Raw genomic sequence first — 19023 nt, 5'->3', positions numbered from 1 at the left:
CATTGTATAAAAATGTTCGCTAATGCGCAATGTTTTGAAAACAAACGTAAATACACGGGCGTGAGACGCCGTGAGTAGGAGGGAGAAACTTCCTCAGTAAATAAGTTCATATGAGTAAGCGAGATACTCATTGATCGAAACATTACTATGAAAATTTATATCCCGCTCGTATGAAAATAATTCCTTGTACAAATAATGATTTCATATACTATTGTAATAAGACGTCCGAAAGCACTCCATCCCAGCTTTGTTCTACGAGCAATTTCATCGTGCATGCTTCTATGGACACCTGCTGTCCGAGATAGACGTAGCTGCTGACTTGCTCGAGTTGGGTGCCAGAAATACAGATAATCCGCAGGGTTCGAAAAACAGTTCCTCATCACTTTTGTCTTTGAGACATTTATCTTTAGACCGACCGTTTGACTGACATCCGCGAATTCTTGCATTCTACCTTGGAGGTCTTTTGGGTCTTGTGAGAGTATAACAATATCATCTGCAAACGGACTTCGGACTTCGGACGTCTGAATAGTATCTTCAAGAGTGACCTACCATTATGTCTTAAGCGTAGGGTGTTCAACCTATGTGTGCTACCCGTGCTCACGTATGGCTGCGAGACGTGGACCCTCAACACGAGAGATGTCCAAAGGCTGAGTCACACAGCGAGGCATGGAGAGGTGCATGTTGGGCATCACGCGAAAGGACCGTAAGAGAAACGAATGGGTTAGGAAGCAGACAAGAGTACGCGATGTAGTAGACGTTGCCAAACAGCTGAAATGGAGATGGGCGGGGCACATTGCTCGCCGAAAGGACGGCCGCTGGACAAATGCCGTCATCCAATGGTACCCAAGGGGTACGAAACGGCCACAGGGTCGCCCTAAAAGCCGCTGGATTGACGAACTGGTAAAGTTCGGCGGAAATACGTGGCAGCGAACGACACAGGACCGAGAGAGTTGGAGAAAGCTTGAGGAGGCCTTCATCCAGCAGTGGATTGACCCCGGCTGATGATGATGATTGTAATAAGGCTAAATGATCAAACATTGTAAGTAACGGCTGCGTGATTTCAGTACGTAATAGAAGTACATACATATTTGGTACGTACTCGACTGTCAAACAAATAGAATAAATGTAAAAATTGTAATTATGAGAATGTACGAGGGTGGGTCAATAATTCCTTAGAAAAAAGCATTAAAACAGTTTTTATTTTTGTATTTTTTTTTTATTTCTCAACATAATCTCCTTGGAGCTCAATACACTTGGTAAGACGTTTCTCAATTTTTTTTAAACCGTCAGAAAAATAAGTTTTCGGAAGGTCCTCAAAATAAGCATTTGTCCGATCGATGACTTCTTCATTTGAAAAAAAACGTTGTCCACTTAGCCATTTTTTTAAGTTTGGGAAAAGGAAAAAGTCACTGGGGGCTAAATCTGGCGAATACGGTGGCTGGTCGACCAATTCGAACTTCAATTCTTCAATTTTAGCCATTGATCGTAAACATGTGTGAACACGGGCATTGTCCTGATGAAAGAGGATTTTTTTCCTGTTTAAATGAGGCCGTTTTTCTTCAATTTTGTTTTTTAGCTGGTCCAAAAAAGATGCATAATAATCCCCTGTTATTGTTTTTCCTTTTTCCAAATAGTCAACGAAAATAATTTCACGTGCATCCCAAAATACAGTAGCCATAACCTTACCAGCTGATTTTACGGTTTTCGCCTTCTTTGGACATGGTTTGCCTTCGCAATCCACTGCTTTGACTGTTCTTTCGTCTCGGGAGTATAGTGGTGTATCCATGTTTCATCCACAGTCACAAAGCGACGAAAAAATTCATCCGGATTGCGTTGCATGAGCGACAACAGGGCTTTAGAGGCCACCACCCTATTGCGTTTATTGTCGACTGTGAGAAAACGCGGCACCCATCTTGCAGAAATATTTTTCATGCCCAATTTGTCATGTAAAATAGAAATGACGCTACCTTTTGAGATCCCTGTAACCTCAATTATCTCACTCAACTTTAATCTTCGGTCACTTAACACCATATTGTGGATTTTATTGATCATTTCTGGTGTAGTCACCTCTACAGGACGTCCTGAGCGTGGTTCATCCTTTGTTGATGTACGACCACGTTTAAATTCATTTAACCAGTTATAAATAGTTGCAAGTGAAGGAGCAGATATGCCGTGAACTAAATCCAACTCATTTTTTATTTCCTTTGCTGTTAACCCTTTTATATTAAAATGTTTAATAACAGCTCTAAACTCAATTTTCTCCATTTTCCACAAGCAAATTTTTTTTTTAAATGTACGAGAAACACACAACAACCCGACCAATCTGATTGAAACTTCGCAGCATACTGAATCGGTAGTGCCGCTGCATGAAAACAAACCGCTTACAGTACTAGTCGCGCCACCTGTCGGCTTTTCTAAGGACTTATTGACCCACCCTCGTAGATAGTGAGGATAGTGTAGATGGAAAAGAGAGTTAAAACAGGTGAACTTTGGAGCTCATAATTTCATACTTGTATGAATATCTTTCAGGTGTTGATTCTTGTCAATGCCTTATATCGTCTTTTAAATATAATAATCTAAATTAGGTGTGCGCTTTTCCTCTGAACAAGGAAAAATCGAGGGGAAATATTTGGTATAAAATAACGCGTAATTTTAAATTTCAAATCGTTCTCACCCCGACCATAGACCCGAGCGGTCATATAAGGTATAGTACTTCCGTACATATCAACGATATGCATTTTTCCATCTTTTTCCTTACCTTACCTTTTTCTTAGACTTTTCTTTTATATCGACACCTCCTACGTATAGTATTGTAACTAACAAAATGACGTTTTTCACTTTTCGTATCCATAGTACGTATTACTTATGATGTCATTTACAGAATTGCAAAATTCGTATTATAAGTGCGATTTTCAAGCATTGCATATCATTGTATCTCAAATTTCTTGAAATTTTTCCAACATACAGTATGGTAACGTATTTAGCAACACTATACGCGGGAAGCGCATGGAGATCTTGCCGCGCGGGTGTATTGTAACTGTTAATTATGATACTTCACTTCGGACGGGAGGTGGCACACCGCTACCACTGTGAACTTTCGGTTATATTGTATTTTTTGTATGGTTTGGTAAATATTAAATACCATAATGAATAGATCTAGACGATGTCAACAAATATTGCGCAATATGCCCGCCCCTACAGGACTTTAGTGTCAAGAAATTGATAGAAAATCTATGCGTGTACAAAAAATGTGTGATTAGGCCAGATAGGACAATTAATAGTACAGCGCATAATATTATGGAAACGGATAATAATAGTTAAACAACAATGTACGAAATAAATTCTACCCAGGGAAACTGTGACTTTAGGATTCAAGGTAAGTTAATATTTTTAATCTTTTTCTCGTACGACAACAAAAAGTATCGTAAGTTATACTTACCATAGTCTACGTCGTTTTTTGCTTGCAACTATTATTGTATGTAATATTTACCATATTTTACATCGGAAAAAACTGAAAAAAATATTGTATCTATCACTTATGGTAATTTACGACGTGCTTATTTTAGTAAAATAAATTGTATGTAGTACTTACGGTACTATACGGCAACAGCCGATTTTATTTACAACATTATACGCTTGATAACTTTAATAAATTCATGTTTATTTAGTTGTTTTGCTTTTTACAGAGTCACCACTGCCTCCAGGTGCTGATTAGAATATGATAATGGAACTTTTTGACATTATTTGTGACGATGATGAGACTAGAGTGCCAGCGTTGCTGATACAAATAGACTACATTCTCTCGAAAAGATTAATAGTACAAGTAATTAGATAGATTATAATTATTACATAGAGCTATTTGTGTGAATAATCACGTCAAGAGGTACTGTTACCATAAACTATGAGATTTATAATGCTTTATAAAAAATTTGTTTTAAAAAAACTTAAATTTTAATGGTTAAGGTTTTGGGTGATCGAAATAAAAATGGGAATATGTTGCTAAATTAGCGATAAATGAAAAGCAACGCAGAGTTTTTACTCAAACTCAGTCATGGCGAAGTTTTACCATTAAATATCATCTGACGAAATATCAAAATGAAAATGACATGGAGCTGGTTAAAGTCTGCAAAAAAAGTTTCTAGCTACATTCTCTATTTGTGACCAATTCGTATTCACAGCTTTGGACAAAGTGGATAATGAAACTGGCGTTTGATCAACGAAGTTGACACAAAAATTACAATGTTGTATTAACTGACATATGAAAACCAGTGTTTCCGACCATGTTAAGTCCATCCAATGGGACGAATCAGATTATGTTCGACAGCGATCAAGCAAACTTTACTTAGATGGTGACCTGGATTTTACCCCTTTGTTTAAACTATATAATGAATGGTATGAACCCACAATATACACACATATAGCTCAAACAGAAAGGCAGTATCAATTATTCATAATCAATGAAAATTTTTAATTGTGTTGTGTCACTATGTCCCTAAAAAGGACCAGTGTGACCAATGTCACATTGTCGCAAAACTTACAAGTACGAGTAGCATCCACGGAGCAACTCCCAGTTTATGGCAAGAACCTTGCTCGTCAGTTAAAATTATTTGATAAACATGATGTTCAATCATCACAGTAAAATTGTATCTGCGAATTTTGACTTCCAAAAAATTTTGAATGCCCTTCACGGAAATTTGAGTATATTTTATTATAAACATAAATTATCAGTTTTCAATTCACACAAAAGGTGGCTACATGGTACATGTGGCAGGAGGCTGAAGGCAAACGAGGTGCAAATGAGGACTCAAGTTGCTTACTTAATTTTGTAACCTAATATATATGCTTAAAATAATTCAGGTTTGATCTAACACTATAGGCCAGAACCGAAATCGCACTGTTTATGACTTTAACAGTAACAGTAACTTATGATAGTATATTGTTCATAAATACAATGTTAATGTAAAGCATACATTTTCGGAAAGGGGACATACGCAAAATGAAGAGGACTGCGTTCAAGCCCTGATTGAAAGATGATCGAAAAACAAACAAATTTTTGCACCTCCAGAACGGTACTATCTAGTTAGATGGGCTAAACAAGAGGGAAAACCTGAGGATGTGGTAGAGATCAATCACGTAGACATGTTTGATTTCAGAGCTCTATTAAAATATCATATATTATGGACTAATACAAATTAATATAAATCACAATGATCCGTTTAAGATTAATTACGAGTGCGACTTGTCTAGCACTGTCTACTCGACCATGATCGTGAAAAGTAACAGCTAGCACACACAACGAGAAACTTCATTTTCGGTAAAGGTTTTTTATTCACAAATATTGCCAATTCCAAAAGCTAAGACAGATGATTTACTGAATATGTGCAACAGTGGAATCATTCCTGAGCGTTATCTTGAGTTTTTCAGTAAATTTATACCTGTCCACCTACCACTGAAATTCCACCAGCAGATTCTGAGGAAGATTGATTTTATTATTTGTGAATACGAACACCTATAGCAAATTGTGTTTTTGTAGGATGAAAATAAAATCAGCTTAATAATTAATGTCAGTGTAAACAATCTCTTTTCGGTTGTATGTTTTAAATTTTGCATGCTTCTTTTTTTGCATCATATAATTGAAAATTAATTCCAAATTAAAAATATAGTTGCAGAATGATTTTTTTTTCAGTTTCACGTATATTTTAACATGAAGTGCACCCTTCCACCTAATCACCCATTGTTATTCCCTTGTCTGATTTTACGATATTTGATATATTATTTAACCAAGAATTCGTAAGAACGTTGGTTTGAAGTGATTGTAATTTTTCTTTTTTGCTTCTAATTTTATTTCAATATTTACACACTTTCTTGGATTGGATTTTTGATTGAAATTGTTTCTTCTCTATTTTTTTTATGTATTTTTAATTTTTATCATGTCATGAAAGTCTTAAATTTATTTTATATTTTATGAAATGACAATAAAAGCAATTTTATATAGAGTATTTTTTCGGCGTGCATTTTTGAAGCAAGTATTAATAGACAAATTTGAAAAGTTTTTAAATAACAAATGTCAGAATTTTAAATGAATGGTAAGTATTTATTTCAAAGTATCGGTATAAGCCCGCCAGTTTTAATGTTGAATGTAAAATAATGGTACAGCAAGAAATACTATTCAAAAATCAGTAGTAAAAATAAATAATCATTATTTAAATGACATGGGGCAATAGATAAAATAAATATCCATTATTATTTTGATAGTATGAAAAGTAAAAAACATTCAATGGGCCGCACGGCATTTTAGGGTTACCATTATCGCATATAAAGTATATTAGTCTATGCATTCATGAATATCGGTAAGAACAAACTATTTATGATTATATTATTATTAAAAGAAGATCAAATAAGAAGTCGCAGATGTGCAGAAAAAAGAGCTAGATGGACATTTCACAGAATAAATGCGAATAACCTCAAAGATTAAATTAATAATTGATCAAAAATATAGGTTCTCTAGGTAGGTACTACAAATATTACAGAAATCATTTTTTTAAACTAAGTACATTTTTATTACCTATTATTGTCTAATTTTATAAAAAAATGAATCTCAGTTTGGGTACAACAATAATTAATAGTAATAGTATGATATTAAATTTGTCTCAATTAAAATTGTATGCTAAATTAATTAGTTAGGGTTCGTGGATTTTTTATATTTTACATGTTTTTTACTCATCACTACAAAAAAGGTTTTTTTCAACATCTTTTAAAATTACTAATTTAAGTAAGTATCTTAATTATTTATATAATATGTATATTATTATTTTTACTATTAGTGTAAATGACGAATCAGATAATAATTTAATATTGTTAATTTATTACAGTATGTAATGTAAACAAGACCGTGAAACATATTGCCATTGGCGAGCCAAAAGTCCGAGGACAATTAATAAGTCGTCCGATTTGTCTATGCTCTGATACTGATCAACGAACGAATAAAAAAATCGAGCTGTCAAAAGTTGCGATTATCGGAATGTTTTCCGATAATCCTAAAATGTTGTGTTATTTATATATAGACTTGCATAAAATAATATAACAGTAAAAACAACACACATTTTATGTTTTCTTTGATGAATTTCATAAACGTTTTTAGTAATAGGTTGTACGTAATTGAAGGAAAAGATTTTTATGTTATCGTTTGACTGGGTGTGTATTCTAGATTATCATTTTCAATCATTCACATTGATCGACATCGGTCGTCTTTAGTAATAGGTTGTATGTAATTGATATATCATTGAAGGAAACGTCTTATTCTGTCATATGTTTGTTACCATTGATTATTATTTATTAACTAATTGATTATTATTAATTTATAACACAAGAAATACATTTATTGTAAACAACTGAAGTCTGTCTTATTATTTAATTCTGATACTGAAAATAATATGTAATAAGCACTATACAAGTCTGAAGTATGTCTTGTTATTATTGAAAAGTTGAAAATGTATATAATAGACACTACAATTTATTTAACTCCGCAATGAAGTAGAGATTAAGGGTTTGAATCTCATAAGGTAAGGTTACATATTATATCTTTGAAGTGCGCTTAGATCAAGAGTGTATGCCTAACAGCTACCTACAACTGATGGTTCGGAAGGTGCAGTTAAGTTAAGCTACAGCTGATAGTTAAAATGAAATAGTATCTTAAAGGCACTAGAAGCTTGCTCAGGAGACTCGCATTGCATCATTGAGCCATTTTATAGATACACAAATGCTGCTACACTAAATGGGCGTAAGGGATGAAATAATAGAGAAATACCATTCTAATAGTACAATCTGTTCTGGAGAGCCAGATAGAAAGAACAATACTATTCTACTAAATTTAACATAATAAGGAAGCTACTAAATAAGTTATTTCTGTAAAAGAAAAAATCTGTCCAAAATAGATTTTATACTGACAAATTGACATTTATACTTACCATTATTTATTTAAATAATTCCCACAAATTGTTTAAATAATTCCCACAAATTGTTTAAATAATTCCCTATCATAATTTAAATACTTCCATTGTTATATTATAATACTTACCAATAATCATTTTTTACTTGCTGTTCATATTAAATAGTTCCCACCTTTTTATTAAAATACTTGCTAATAATGCATATATATACTTACCCAATAATTTGAAGCCTATTTTTTCCAACCTACCTATCTCACGACCCATACCAAAACTTAGAATTATTGTTATTACCGAATTATGATTTTAAATACGCAAAAAATCCTAGGTGAAGAATTGTATTGAGCATTTACAATATATTTCACCAAAACCATGACGACGTCAATTATAATAAGTATCACATACAACTTAATGCATGTAAGAAGTTCCGCCGTAAACTATTGTATGTGCTTTATACAATATTTCGAACAAATTCTTTTCCGCAGTATAATGTTGTATCTGCATTTTCTGATAAACCACAAAAAATATTAGATATCCTTTAATGCAAAACTATTTATAATTGACAATGGACATCCCAAATTTGGTGCAAAACATTCAAAAGGTCGACTTACACCAAGCTTTTGTATCTTTAAACCGCTCTCCTGTAATTTTGAAGTTACAATACTCTATGTAGGAGGTGTCGATATCTTCATAACGCCGACACTCGAGATGGAAAATAATTATCTAAATTATGTAAAAACTCATAGTAATACTTTTGCGTTGACCTTGAAAATCGCACCACCTGTAGATAACTAAAGAACGGTTATTTTCAACTTAGTTAGATGTTCCTAATTTTCCGGAAACGTGGAAAATGAACCGCTTTTCCGCGATTGGTCCAAAGATTTTGCCACTTGTCTGGTAAAAGGGTAATAAAACAATCCCATTGGTCCGTCGTCCGAGTGCTAAAATGTCATGTAAAGTCTTGTACGCATATTTTCCCATGTTTTAAACTCTCGTAATATATTTCAAGTTAGAGGTAATCATAATCCTCATCTGCCTATAGTATTTCGTAATTAGATTCATTAACGTTTTAAGAGATAATTAGTAAAATCTTAAAAGAAGGGAAATGGCTTCAGTTCCCCTGACATCATCTTTCTCGGGGAAGAACCGCCCCAATTCATTATATAAACTAGACTTTTGCCATACAAATGAGTAGTAGATTTCTTCGATTCGAGCCATATGCTCCTACTCCGCGATTGTCTCTGCAAAGTTCTGCAAACTTTCCGTATGGAAATTCTTCCGAAAGATTTCCCGCGAGTAGTACGTACTGAGTACATCTCCGTGTAAGTGCATCATCATTACATGACGTCACCAGAATTACTCATCAAGTAGATGAGTCATTGATAAGTACGTAGTTATCAAGTACCTCAGGGTACATTTAGGAAAGTGTCAGCGGCTTCCAACCTTTATAAAAAGTGCCTCATAAGTGCAATATTTACGTAGCCGTACAAATAAAATAAATATAGGGATAATATTAAGTGAATAAAATAAGTTTTATGTAAATAAATATTTCTCGAATTTTAATTATAAATAAAAATTTCTGTGGAGAAAGGTGTGTGGAGAAATCATACGAATAAATTTCTCTAGAAAAAAATTAATTGTAACAATTACTATAATTATAAAGTTTAAATAAATAAATAAATTAAAATTTAATATGAACTTTTAATTTAATACAGTTTCATAAATCCTAAATAATTAGTGCCACAACATAATACGTGTGCACTGCGACCTTGAATAATAAAATTGTCCCGAGTGACATTGAACTTGAATCCTCAGCTGATTCTGACATTTCACGCAGTGACCGTGAAATTTTAAAATAAATAATAATGTCTACTAAATTCTGACGAAATCCTAATACTAGTTGGCGTCTACAAACTATTATAGTGGAGTGCTACTATAGTGTTCCCAGATGTCATTAAGAACTCTTACTTTGACCTCCCACTCCACCCCTTCGCTGAGCTAGCCGAGAGCAGGGGTTCTCAACCAGGTTTGAACAGGGCCGGTTAAGAATTATAGCGCCCCTGCGCAATACCAGGACCGGGGTGTCGTCACATGCTTATAGCTTTATATTGGCGCGCTCTATGATTTCACCCTCCATGCTGTTATAGAGCCGAAGTTTTTCACCAAACATCAGTGCAGTATTCCCATATCGTTGAGAGCAAGTATTTATTTAGAAAATGTAAAATTTCATCCTGAAATGACCAAATTAGAGAGAGGACTAATCTTCCTATGATTACAATACAAATTAATGTTTTATTGAAAAAACCACTTGCAGCGCAAAAAGTACACTGAAGTTTGTAAAAATCCATGATTTTGTTTGTTGCAGTGAATGTTGCTAAATTATGTGCAACGTGTGGGGTTGCTGCCAAAAGTTGGTAAGTCGATAATTTACAGGTATTGAGAGTTAATATAGTGTCTATAATAAATATGTATGCTAGAAAAAAAAATCAAGGTCATCCGATATAGAACATGCACATAAAGCACAAAGAAATTAGCTAATTATGCCTGATTTTATAGGGAATGTCAAACTTTCCAAATTGCAATTCTACTCATAACATGATTTTGAGACTTACCAATTTTTGGCAGTTACGATGTTGGTCTACATTTTGTATTCACACATATTTTTTGTTCATTGGTAGAAAAAAATAGGAAAATTGGAAAGAGTGGCAAGGATTAATAATAGAAATACAAAAATTGATAGAATTCTAGTATTTTTATTCAGTGTATTTATTGTACACAGTACCATCGATTAATTAATAAATTTAGCATGGAATAATTAACTACCTATACGTTAAGAATATCTTTTTCCAATTCATTTAAGTTCAACTGAATTATTAATTAATGTTGTATATTGTTACAAAAATGTAAAAATTATAAAAAAAAACAAATAATGATAATTGTAAAATCCGAGAAGTTTACTGAAAAATCCTACAGATTTTCCGCAAAGATTATGGTAAGGATATTACCGATATTTTACACAAATGTGCTGTATTTTTGTAACGTTTATAAAGAATGTTATGTGTCCATTACACAAGATTTGATAACATTATCTTTGGCAAAATATTGGCTGAAGAATACTTAATGTAATTTCAGTAACCGCATATCTATCATTTTTTTTCTCCATTATCGTTAATATTAAAAAAGAACAAATATTACAATATCATCACAATGGAATCATAGAAAAATGTCTTAAAATTTGAGCCAATCAGAAGATGATAAAAGATTACTGCCAATTCGACGAGTGATGAGAATCGTCTATTTTGACGATGTGAATTGTTATAGAAAAGAACAATTATGTTACAGAAAACAATCGTTACTTCCCTGGTATCCTAAACTAAAATAAAACATAATCCCAACATTTTAAATTACTTAAAGAGGTTTGGCAGATGTGAAATGTTTACATTTTAGTATTTATGAAGAAAAAACAATCACCCTCGACAATGCCCTCAATTGCATCAGTCATTAGTTTATTTATTTTTAACACTACAATAAACCACGAGTCCACCAATTACAGTAATGAAACACATTACGACAATGGAACCTCGATATTACATGCCTGGAATTACAAGTTTTGACGCTAATTGAGTGTAGTTTCTGCGGTCCCGTTTTATTTACATTTAATTCTTACGTTTTTATTTCCCGCAATTTATGTCTGATATTCCAAACCAATTGTGTGAAACCAGTGACATGTGCAGGGCAGCCAAACTTCCTTAACATTATGTTGAACTGTTAATACGAAATTTTAACACCTGCGACTTGAATGTGTATTGCTCACTATTTGTCATCATGTGCATGTGATAAAATTCAGATTAACAGTACTTCAGGCTGCCAGAATAGGGTTATAACACAGGTAATGTCATGTTTTAAGGTATATATCTTGGCACTGCACACATTTAATAAATTATAAAATTGACATTAGAGAATCTAAAATTGTGGAGATATGTTTGCTGTTTTTGATAGATGCCACAACAATAGTGTGAAATTTATTACAAAATTTGCATTTAATGCATCCACAATTTGAAATGATATGCTGTTAATTTATGCATTAATCAATTAGTTCTTTTTTCTGCTTCATTTTAATTTATGCGATCTAGTAGAGAAGGTTTTCTTAATGGGGTAATTCATACAGTGGTACACGGTAATTATTTTTTCTTCATAACACCAACACCATAAACAATTCCAGGATTTATTAGTGCCTAAAATCACCATGTCAGCCTTATTTCATAAATTGTCTTATTAAAAATTGTTTCTTGAAAAAATTGTTATAAATAATTTTATTTGACAATTTTCATTGAGTTAATATTGTGAAATATTACTATTAATTAGAGGCAGTGACCGTACACTAAATTTAACTGCAGCCATACATATATAATATATATTATAATATATACACATATAATTAAATCATTTAAAAATAATTCAGTAGTCTATAAAAAAAAAATGCTTTATTACGGCACCAAGAAACAATAATCATTATAAATTAATATAATCAGCTACAGTTTACCATTAAACATAATTATTCCACGTAAAGGATTGACTAGTTTGTACAATCTTAGTTTTCATATCCACACAATATTATTAAATAAATGGCTTTGAATATTATCATAAAAATATTGATAAAGGAACCTAAAACGTCAACAAAAAATGATAAATTCTCATTTTCACAACATAACAAAAACGGCACAATTCTGCTAAAATTCCAATGATACCCGATAATTTATCAAATCTTTTTTTTATAATAAAAGATTGCGATTTCTTGCATGTTTATTACACAGGGCGAATTTAATATTTCCGATTGGTCTTACATGAAACGTGTTGCGTTGTTTTCTCTCGCACAGAGTCACTCCAACTATGTCATATTTTCTGTCAAAACTATCGAACTTCATATTTATATTATATAAATGAAAGTTTAATGAATTACGAATACCCAAAATGTTTGAGATTTACGTGTTTTTTAATAGGAGTTTAGGATTCAACTATGTGTAAATCACTGTTTTCGTTCCAGGCAATATTAACAAATTTTATTGGTTGTTAACCGTTTTTCAAGGGATGATAAATTAACATGAATCAATACACGAGGTTAATAGTTAGAACATTATAAACAGCAAAGCCCCCTGGATTTAGATTCACGGTATTTTAAAACATGAATTTGACTCACCAATCGAATTCAAACCTGAACTGCCCGTTGCATACTAACCAATGTGTAACGGGCAAAGAACAACCTGTGATATTTTACACAGAAAAAAAAATTGCATCCCGGTTCTATTTTATTTAACACTACACCATTGTGTGTGGTTAGCAGGTTAGCACTACAGGTGGGTGGCGATCATGTAAACGCTTGAACGTAAAAGATTTGTCTATTTTGATACAAATTAGTATTTTTTGAATTGGATGTCACACATGTGTCCAAAACAGCAAGAATTACCACTACCAGCAAAGCGAGATATGTACCCATTCTCTGAGGACGAGACAAAACTTGGACGGCCGAAACCGATATGGCTGGAATGCGCCACGGGGAATAAGGCGAAGGAAGCGTCAACAGATAATGGATGGAAAAAGTTAGCAGAATCGCACCGATTATGTTATCCGCAAAAAACTTATTGCAATTTAAATAAATATAATATATATATATATATGGCTTTATTGGAATTTAAACGAACATCTTACAATATAACAATAATGTATTTTATATTATATCAAATATCAATGCATACTTTTATTATTCAATAATTCAATTTGTGGAGCGGTTGGATCCAATAATTGTCATTACTATGCCTACTTAAGGGGTATGAAGTTGTTTGAGCATTTGCCTATGAAATTTTTATTACAATTATTAACCATTATAATATTGTATATGTATTGTAAGTGTTTATAAAGAACCTACAGCTTACATATTTAAAAGTCTATCTACATCAGTTAATAATTAACACAGATATTAAAATTGGAGATATTTCACATATTTATTTTGTTTCGTAACTATGTATTCACGTATCAAATCAATGACTAAAGAATGAAAGATAATTTTGACACGAACGCAACCGATCAAGGAGATAATATCGATAAAATGTATTCTGTACCAGACAGGTTCAAAAATGTTTTTTCACCTCCGATAAAATATCATCACTTCAGCGGAGAACGTTTTAATGAAATAGGTACAATTATATACGCTCCTTGATTAAAAAATATACATCAACGTATCTGACAACAGGAATGTACACCATTTCATTCTTTAATCATTGATTTTATTAATTAATCAAAAAATCAGTTAACAAGCGGTTATGATCAAATATTTATTGACATATAATTGAGAGGATCTATGCAAAATAAAACCGAGTATGTATGTATATAATATTCTGATTTCTACAATATCCAATGACATTCATCTATACCACATTATTTGTTATATTTACATTTGAAATTACATTTGGTATGGTTATTAGTTTGTCATTTCCAAAATTGCTACTCGATTTTCATCTGCATAAGTCTATCAATTCTTAGATATCGTCACCTCCATACTTCAACTATAATAAAACAATTAAACCTTGAAAACGTGCAGATGCGATTTCTTCTAGTGTAGAAAATGTTATGGCTGCTATCGTGAACTTCACTTTCTTTCACTTGGCCACCTCTGTGACGTTTAGTTTTCTGTTACTGTCAACATTGTTGAATTGATTTTTTAACTTAGTGCAATGAATAGATCTCAGGTTTCTTAACCTTTTTGAGTCGTGACTCAAATTCTTCTTTCTTTTGATCATCTCAACAGATTTTTGTTTTACGAGAAATGGATGTTAGCCACTTGCTCAACCTATAAGGTCCATACTCTGACTCCATATACAAAAAAATCAAAAACAATATGTGTATTTGCTAGACCCAGGATTCAAGCCTGGGACCCAGGACATTATAACTTGACACGTAAACCGCTCGACCATCGTATTAGGGTAATAGTTTTTGCTTCGAGACCGATTTTGGTGCCAACATAGAAATCGTGTTATTAGTGGGTAATTAATTACTTAAGGTTTGACTTGATCAGTAAATGAATCAAATATTCCAAATTGTTATTATATTAGTGCATATTTAAGCACAGTGACATCTATATATTTTAAATAAAATCTATGGAATATTGTAGTTTCGAGGTGACGATATATATATTAAAAAAAAACATTCCGACAGCTAACTAGTCTAATCTCGCAAATGATAATTTTACATTAAAACAATTACTATATTATAATAGATACAAATTACAATGTTACCACCTAAGAGACCAGCATTCACCGCTTCATAATTATTCTAGTGTAATCCATAAACAGCACAAAAAAAATAATCATATAATAAAGTCAAACTGCTCCGGTGGAATATACGAGCGAGATGCATAACTTTGCACTTCATCATAATTATGATGCGAATTCAACCGCAGATCACTTATACTTGATAAAAATTCTTCAAGATTCTGTACACAAATATTACAAAATACACAAAAACATTACGATGATATCTTTACAAATCAGTAATCAGTAGTCGTAGTTACATTTAGAACCTTAATTTAAAAATGTTTTTTTTTTATACCTTCAGTAAAATTAGTAACAATGTAATTATTAATTTGCCGTATTAAATAAAAGATACCGCACCATTACATAGCTTCGAAAGCCTGTATAAGTTGACGTGTTGAATGAGATTACGACTGAGGATTAAACTGGGTACAAGTGACATGTAAGTAAAAAATTAGTTAGGTGCAGAAAAGATTCACTGCTTTGTATGAAAAGTTATTAGCACATATAAAAACTGCGTCTGAAAAATGCTAACTTTGAAATCGCTACACTTGGCGCTTGGTCATCTATGTACATGGATCCTTTTAACCCTCAGGTAGTCAATAATAATTATTAGGTTACCTTTTGTTTCTTTCACAAAACAAAAATTACAAAGGGGAATCAGATCCCTTTCTAAGCTTAATATTTAATTTGTGATTCATTGAATCGAGTTTTTTTCACAATTTTTCGTTGTTTTTATTAGCCAAGACTACATTTTTTTTTAATAATTATTAGAGTAATTGTCGACGATCTGAGAAATATCATACGATTAATTCAAAATCATAAGCAGAAGGTTTATTAGAATCGAAAACCTACTTAATAATATTTACACACATTATTAACAATAAAAAAAAAATGATACATGAAGATTGTCAAAAGGGTTTAGCTACTATCAAGTGTCCAGTAAAAAAAAATATTCGGAGCACAAAATTAATTAAAAACTTAATCAGTATACGCATCATGTCACAGAGTAAGGCTAAGGGCACATGAGCGCACGGTTCATTAAAGAGCAGATCAACAATTGGAAAGTCGATTAGTTCGAAGCTGTCTTTTAGTAGATATACCCTTCTGACGTTGAGCTTTAGAACTGAAAGACGTGGCCAAAAATTTTAATTAGTACATTACTAATTTATTATAACAATATATAGCTATAAACATATATATATATATATTATTAAAGTACACCACAGTACCTTTCATGTTTTATGTACATCTTTGTGCTCGGTTACTTTTCATTTCCAAAGGGTGTAATTTACACACAACTAGTTTTACAGAAGAAAAAAAAGAAGCGTCTTTCCGTATAAAAAGTGTAAATGCGGCGAGGAAAAGGGGATACTGTCTCTCTCTCACTCTAGAAGCGGTATCGAAAGGAAAATTGTTCCCGTACATCGTTTTAAATCTGTTTTTTTGACCAAGTATTATCTAATAAATCGACCTAGACATTATTATAAATAAATATTAAAATTTTGAGTCTTAATTATTATGAATCTGTCACATTCAGATTTAAATTTATCTTATTAAAGTTTCGAATTATGAAAGTCTTCCGTCTCCGGCGGAATGATGCAGTTCTATACTCTTCATCACTGAAACTTCTTTAAAATACGCACAGATATTAGATATTGTCGAGTGCTGACACAAAAAAATGTTACATTTGTTACAAATTCAAGATAGCACTGGATAATTAGGTGCGCCGTCTCCATCCATAAAGCTTTGTGCGAGGTGTCCACGTTGAGTAGGTTGAGAAGGGCAGGCAGATGTAGTTCAGGCTTCATCCTTGCCGAGCGTGGTGTCGCAGGAGAGGGACTTGGATCGAGCGCGGCCTCGTCGGCCGGCGTAGTTGCAGCGATACTGGATGAAGAACTTGTCTTTGTCGGTGAGGACAAGTGAAACTATGCAGCGGCCGCTGCGTGTTCCACTCGAAAGTTATCATTACAACTCGGTAACGGCATAGAGGTCTCGCCCGCCCTCTTCGTTGCTCTGGCGGCACTCCTGTGACTGGAGGAGGGGCGTACGCGAGTTGCTCTGGCGGCTGCGCCGGTCCAGCGTCTGGCTACCAGCACGCTGCCCCTGCGACCCGCCCTGCTGCTGCTGCTGGGCATGCTGAGAGGAGTGCGCGTGCCGACGGTCCAGAGTGTGGGAGTGCGAAGGGCGCGAAGCAGAGGGCGCGGGGCGTGCGGGCTGTCCGGGTTGCTGTCCACTGCTTGAGAAGAATCTCTCAGGGGTGCGCGCGGAGCGCGCCTGTGAGCGGTGAGTCTGGTTGGCCTGGGGGCAGCAGGGCGGAGCGGGAGGAGCAGGGGACCGGTACTGGGTGAAGTTGGCAGCGCTGAGGGGCTGCGGAGCAAGGGAGGGGGGCTCCGGAAGGGGCTGGCGGACGATGGCTGGTGCGTCGGCGGCGACGGTGCGCTGTGGCCGAGTGGCCTGCCGGCGGTCAAGGGTTGCAGGAACAGGAGGGGGCAGAGCGGCGCTCTCCTCTCTCTCCATCTGCCGGGCATATTTGTGGCTCTTGTCGTACTTGCCTCCGGTGCGAATGGTGGCGTATTTGTCAGGCGGGGGACGAGCGAAGGTGGACAATGGCGCCGGCGCGAGACGGGGCGGTGCCTCGTCGATGCCGCCAAGTGGCCGCACCCGGATAGGGCCGGCGGCCACCTTGAGGTGCTTGGGGCCAAAAGAGGCATACTTGGGGTCGAAGCGGTTGATCTGGTTGGTGGGCGTGACGTCTCGGGGGTCAGGGGGGGGCGCCAGGCCGCGCGGGTCGAGGGGCTGCGGGCCGGCGCCGCCCGCGCGTCCTCAGTAGAAATCGGAACTTTCGAGCGTCTTGCACTGCTTGCTCAGAGTCGCGTACTTGCCATTGTTCGGTCCGAGCATGGGGTGGTTGGCGTGCGAGGGCAGGCGGCCGAGCGTGTGGCAGGCGCCCCCGCCGCCTCCCCCCGCGCCTCCGCCTCCCGCCCCCTGCCCAGCCGGATGACCGCCACGCCCTCCCCCTCCCCCGAGCCCTCCTCGCCCCGACCCGTACTGACTGACGATACCCTCATTTCTGTAAACGAAAAGAGACCCAGTTGCAAATACCTTCACTTAAATAAATGATACTGAAGAGACATGATATCCCAAATAAATTTTACTAAATATGTAAAAAATTATCACTACATTAAATTATATATATATTTTTAAATATCTCTGTTAATTTTAGACATAGTGTCTAAAAATGTCTGACATTCTTCTACTTTCAATTCTCTATCTTTAAACATTTATGAAATTTCCAAAAAGTCACTTGAATTTGATGACAAATAAGTCTACACGACAATGTACAGTAAACCTTAAAGTTAAATGAATTGGATTTACAGGAATTTGGAGGCCCATCAATGAAATTAAGAGACAAAAATCTAGAACAGAAATATTCATAGGGTAGGTCGGTACCTCATTCAAAAACCATCAAAGAATGATAGTATTAAATTAAAACCATAAAAAAAACTATTTCAACATGCTACTTTAAGAGGGATGAAAAGATACAAATTATAAATTGTAAGACATTGGATATTGATTTGTAGAATAACATAATATTACTGTACAAATAAATTATCTATAGTTAAACAACAATATTCAATGTCTATGTTGGCTAACAATATGTAGTTATGATACAACTAAATCAAAATATTTATGTATCTATTTTCTAGAAATTATTAAAATGTAAGAATGGAATGCAACTCATAGACTGTCATTTGGCAGACAAATAATAT

General features: G+C 34.5%; 2 protein-coding genes across 2 annotated transcripts in view; both read right to left on the bottom strand.

The window, feature by feature from the left end:
- Positions 1-10679: 10679 nt before the first annotated feature.
- On the bottom strand, positions 10680-18073 carry LOC147070242 (uncharacterized; the record flags this gene model as incomplete). The annotated part of the gene is made up of 1 exon (XM_085949723.1): positions 10680-18073. A coding segment is annotated over one exon (855 nt), but the record flags the coding sequence as incomplete, so codon positions are not given.
- tty (tweety) overlaps positions 17951-19023 on the bottom strand; it is a 262487-nt gene continuing 261414 nt past the window's right edge. The window contains exon 13 of the mRNA XM_085949724.1: positions 17951-18305. Coding sequence (XP_085805850.1) covers positions 18077-18305 — 229 coding nt within the window. The 3' untranslated portion in view covers positions 17951-18076. The remainder of the gene's footprint in view (positions 18306-19023) is intronic.

This window comes from Rhyacophila brunnea, unplaced genomic scaffold, assembly GCF_057557595.1.
Source record: "Rhyacophila brunnea isolate RB1 unplaced genomic scaffold, BYU_Rbru_1.0 scaffold_22, whole genome shotgun sequence".
NCBI lineage: Eukaryota > Metazoa > Arthropoda > Insecta > Trichoptera > Rhyacophilidae > Rhyacophila > Rhyacophila brunnea.
The sequence above is the reverse complement of the archived record's forward strand: the minus strand, read 5'-3'. Positions and strand labels throughout refer to the sequence as shown.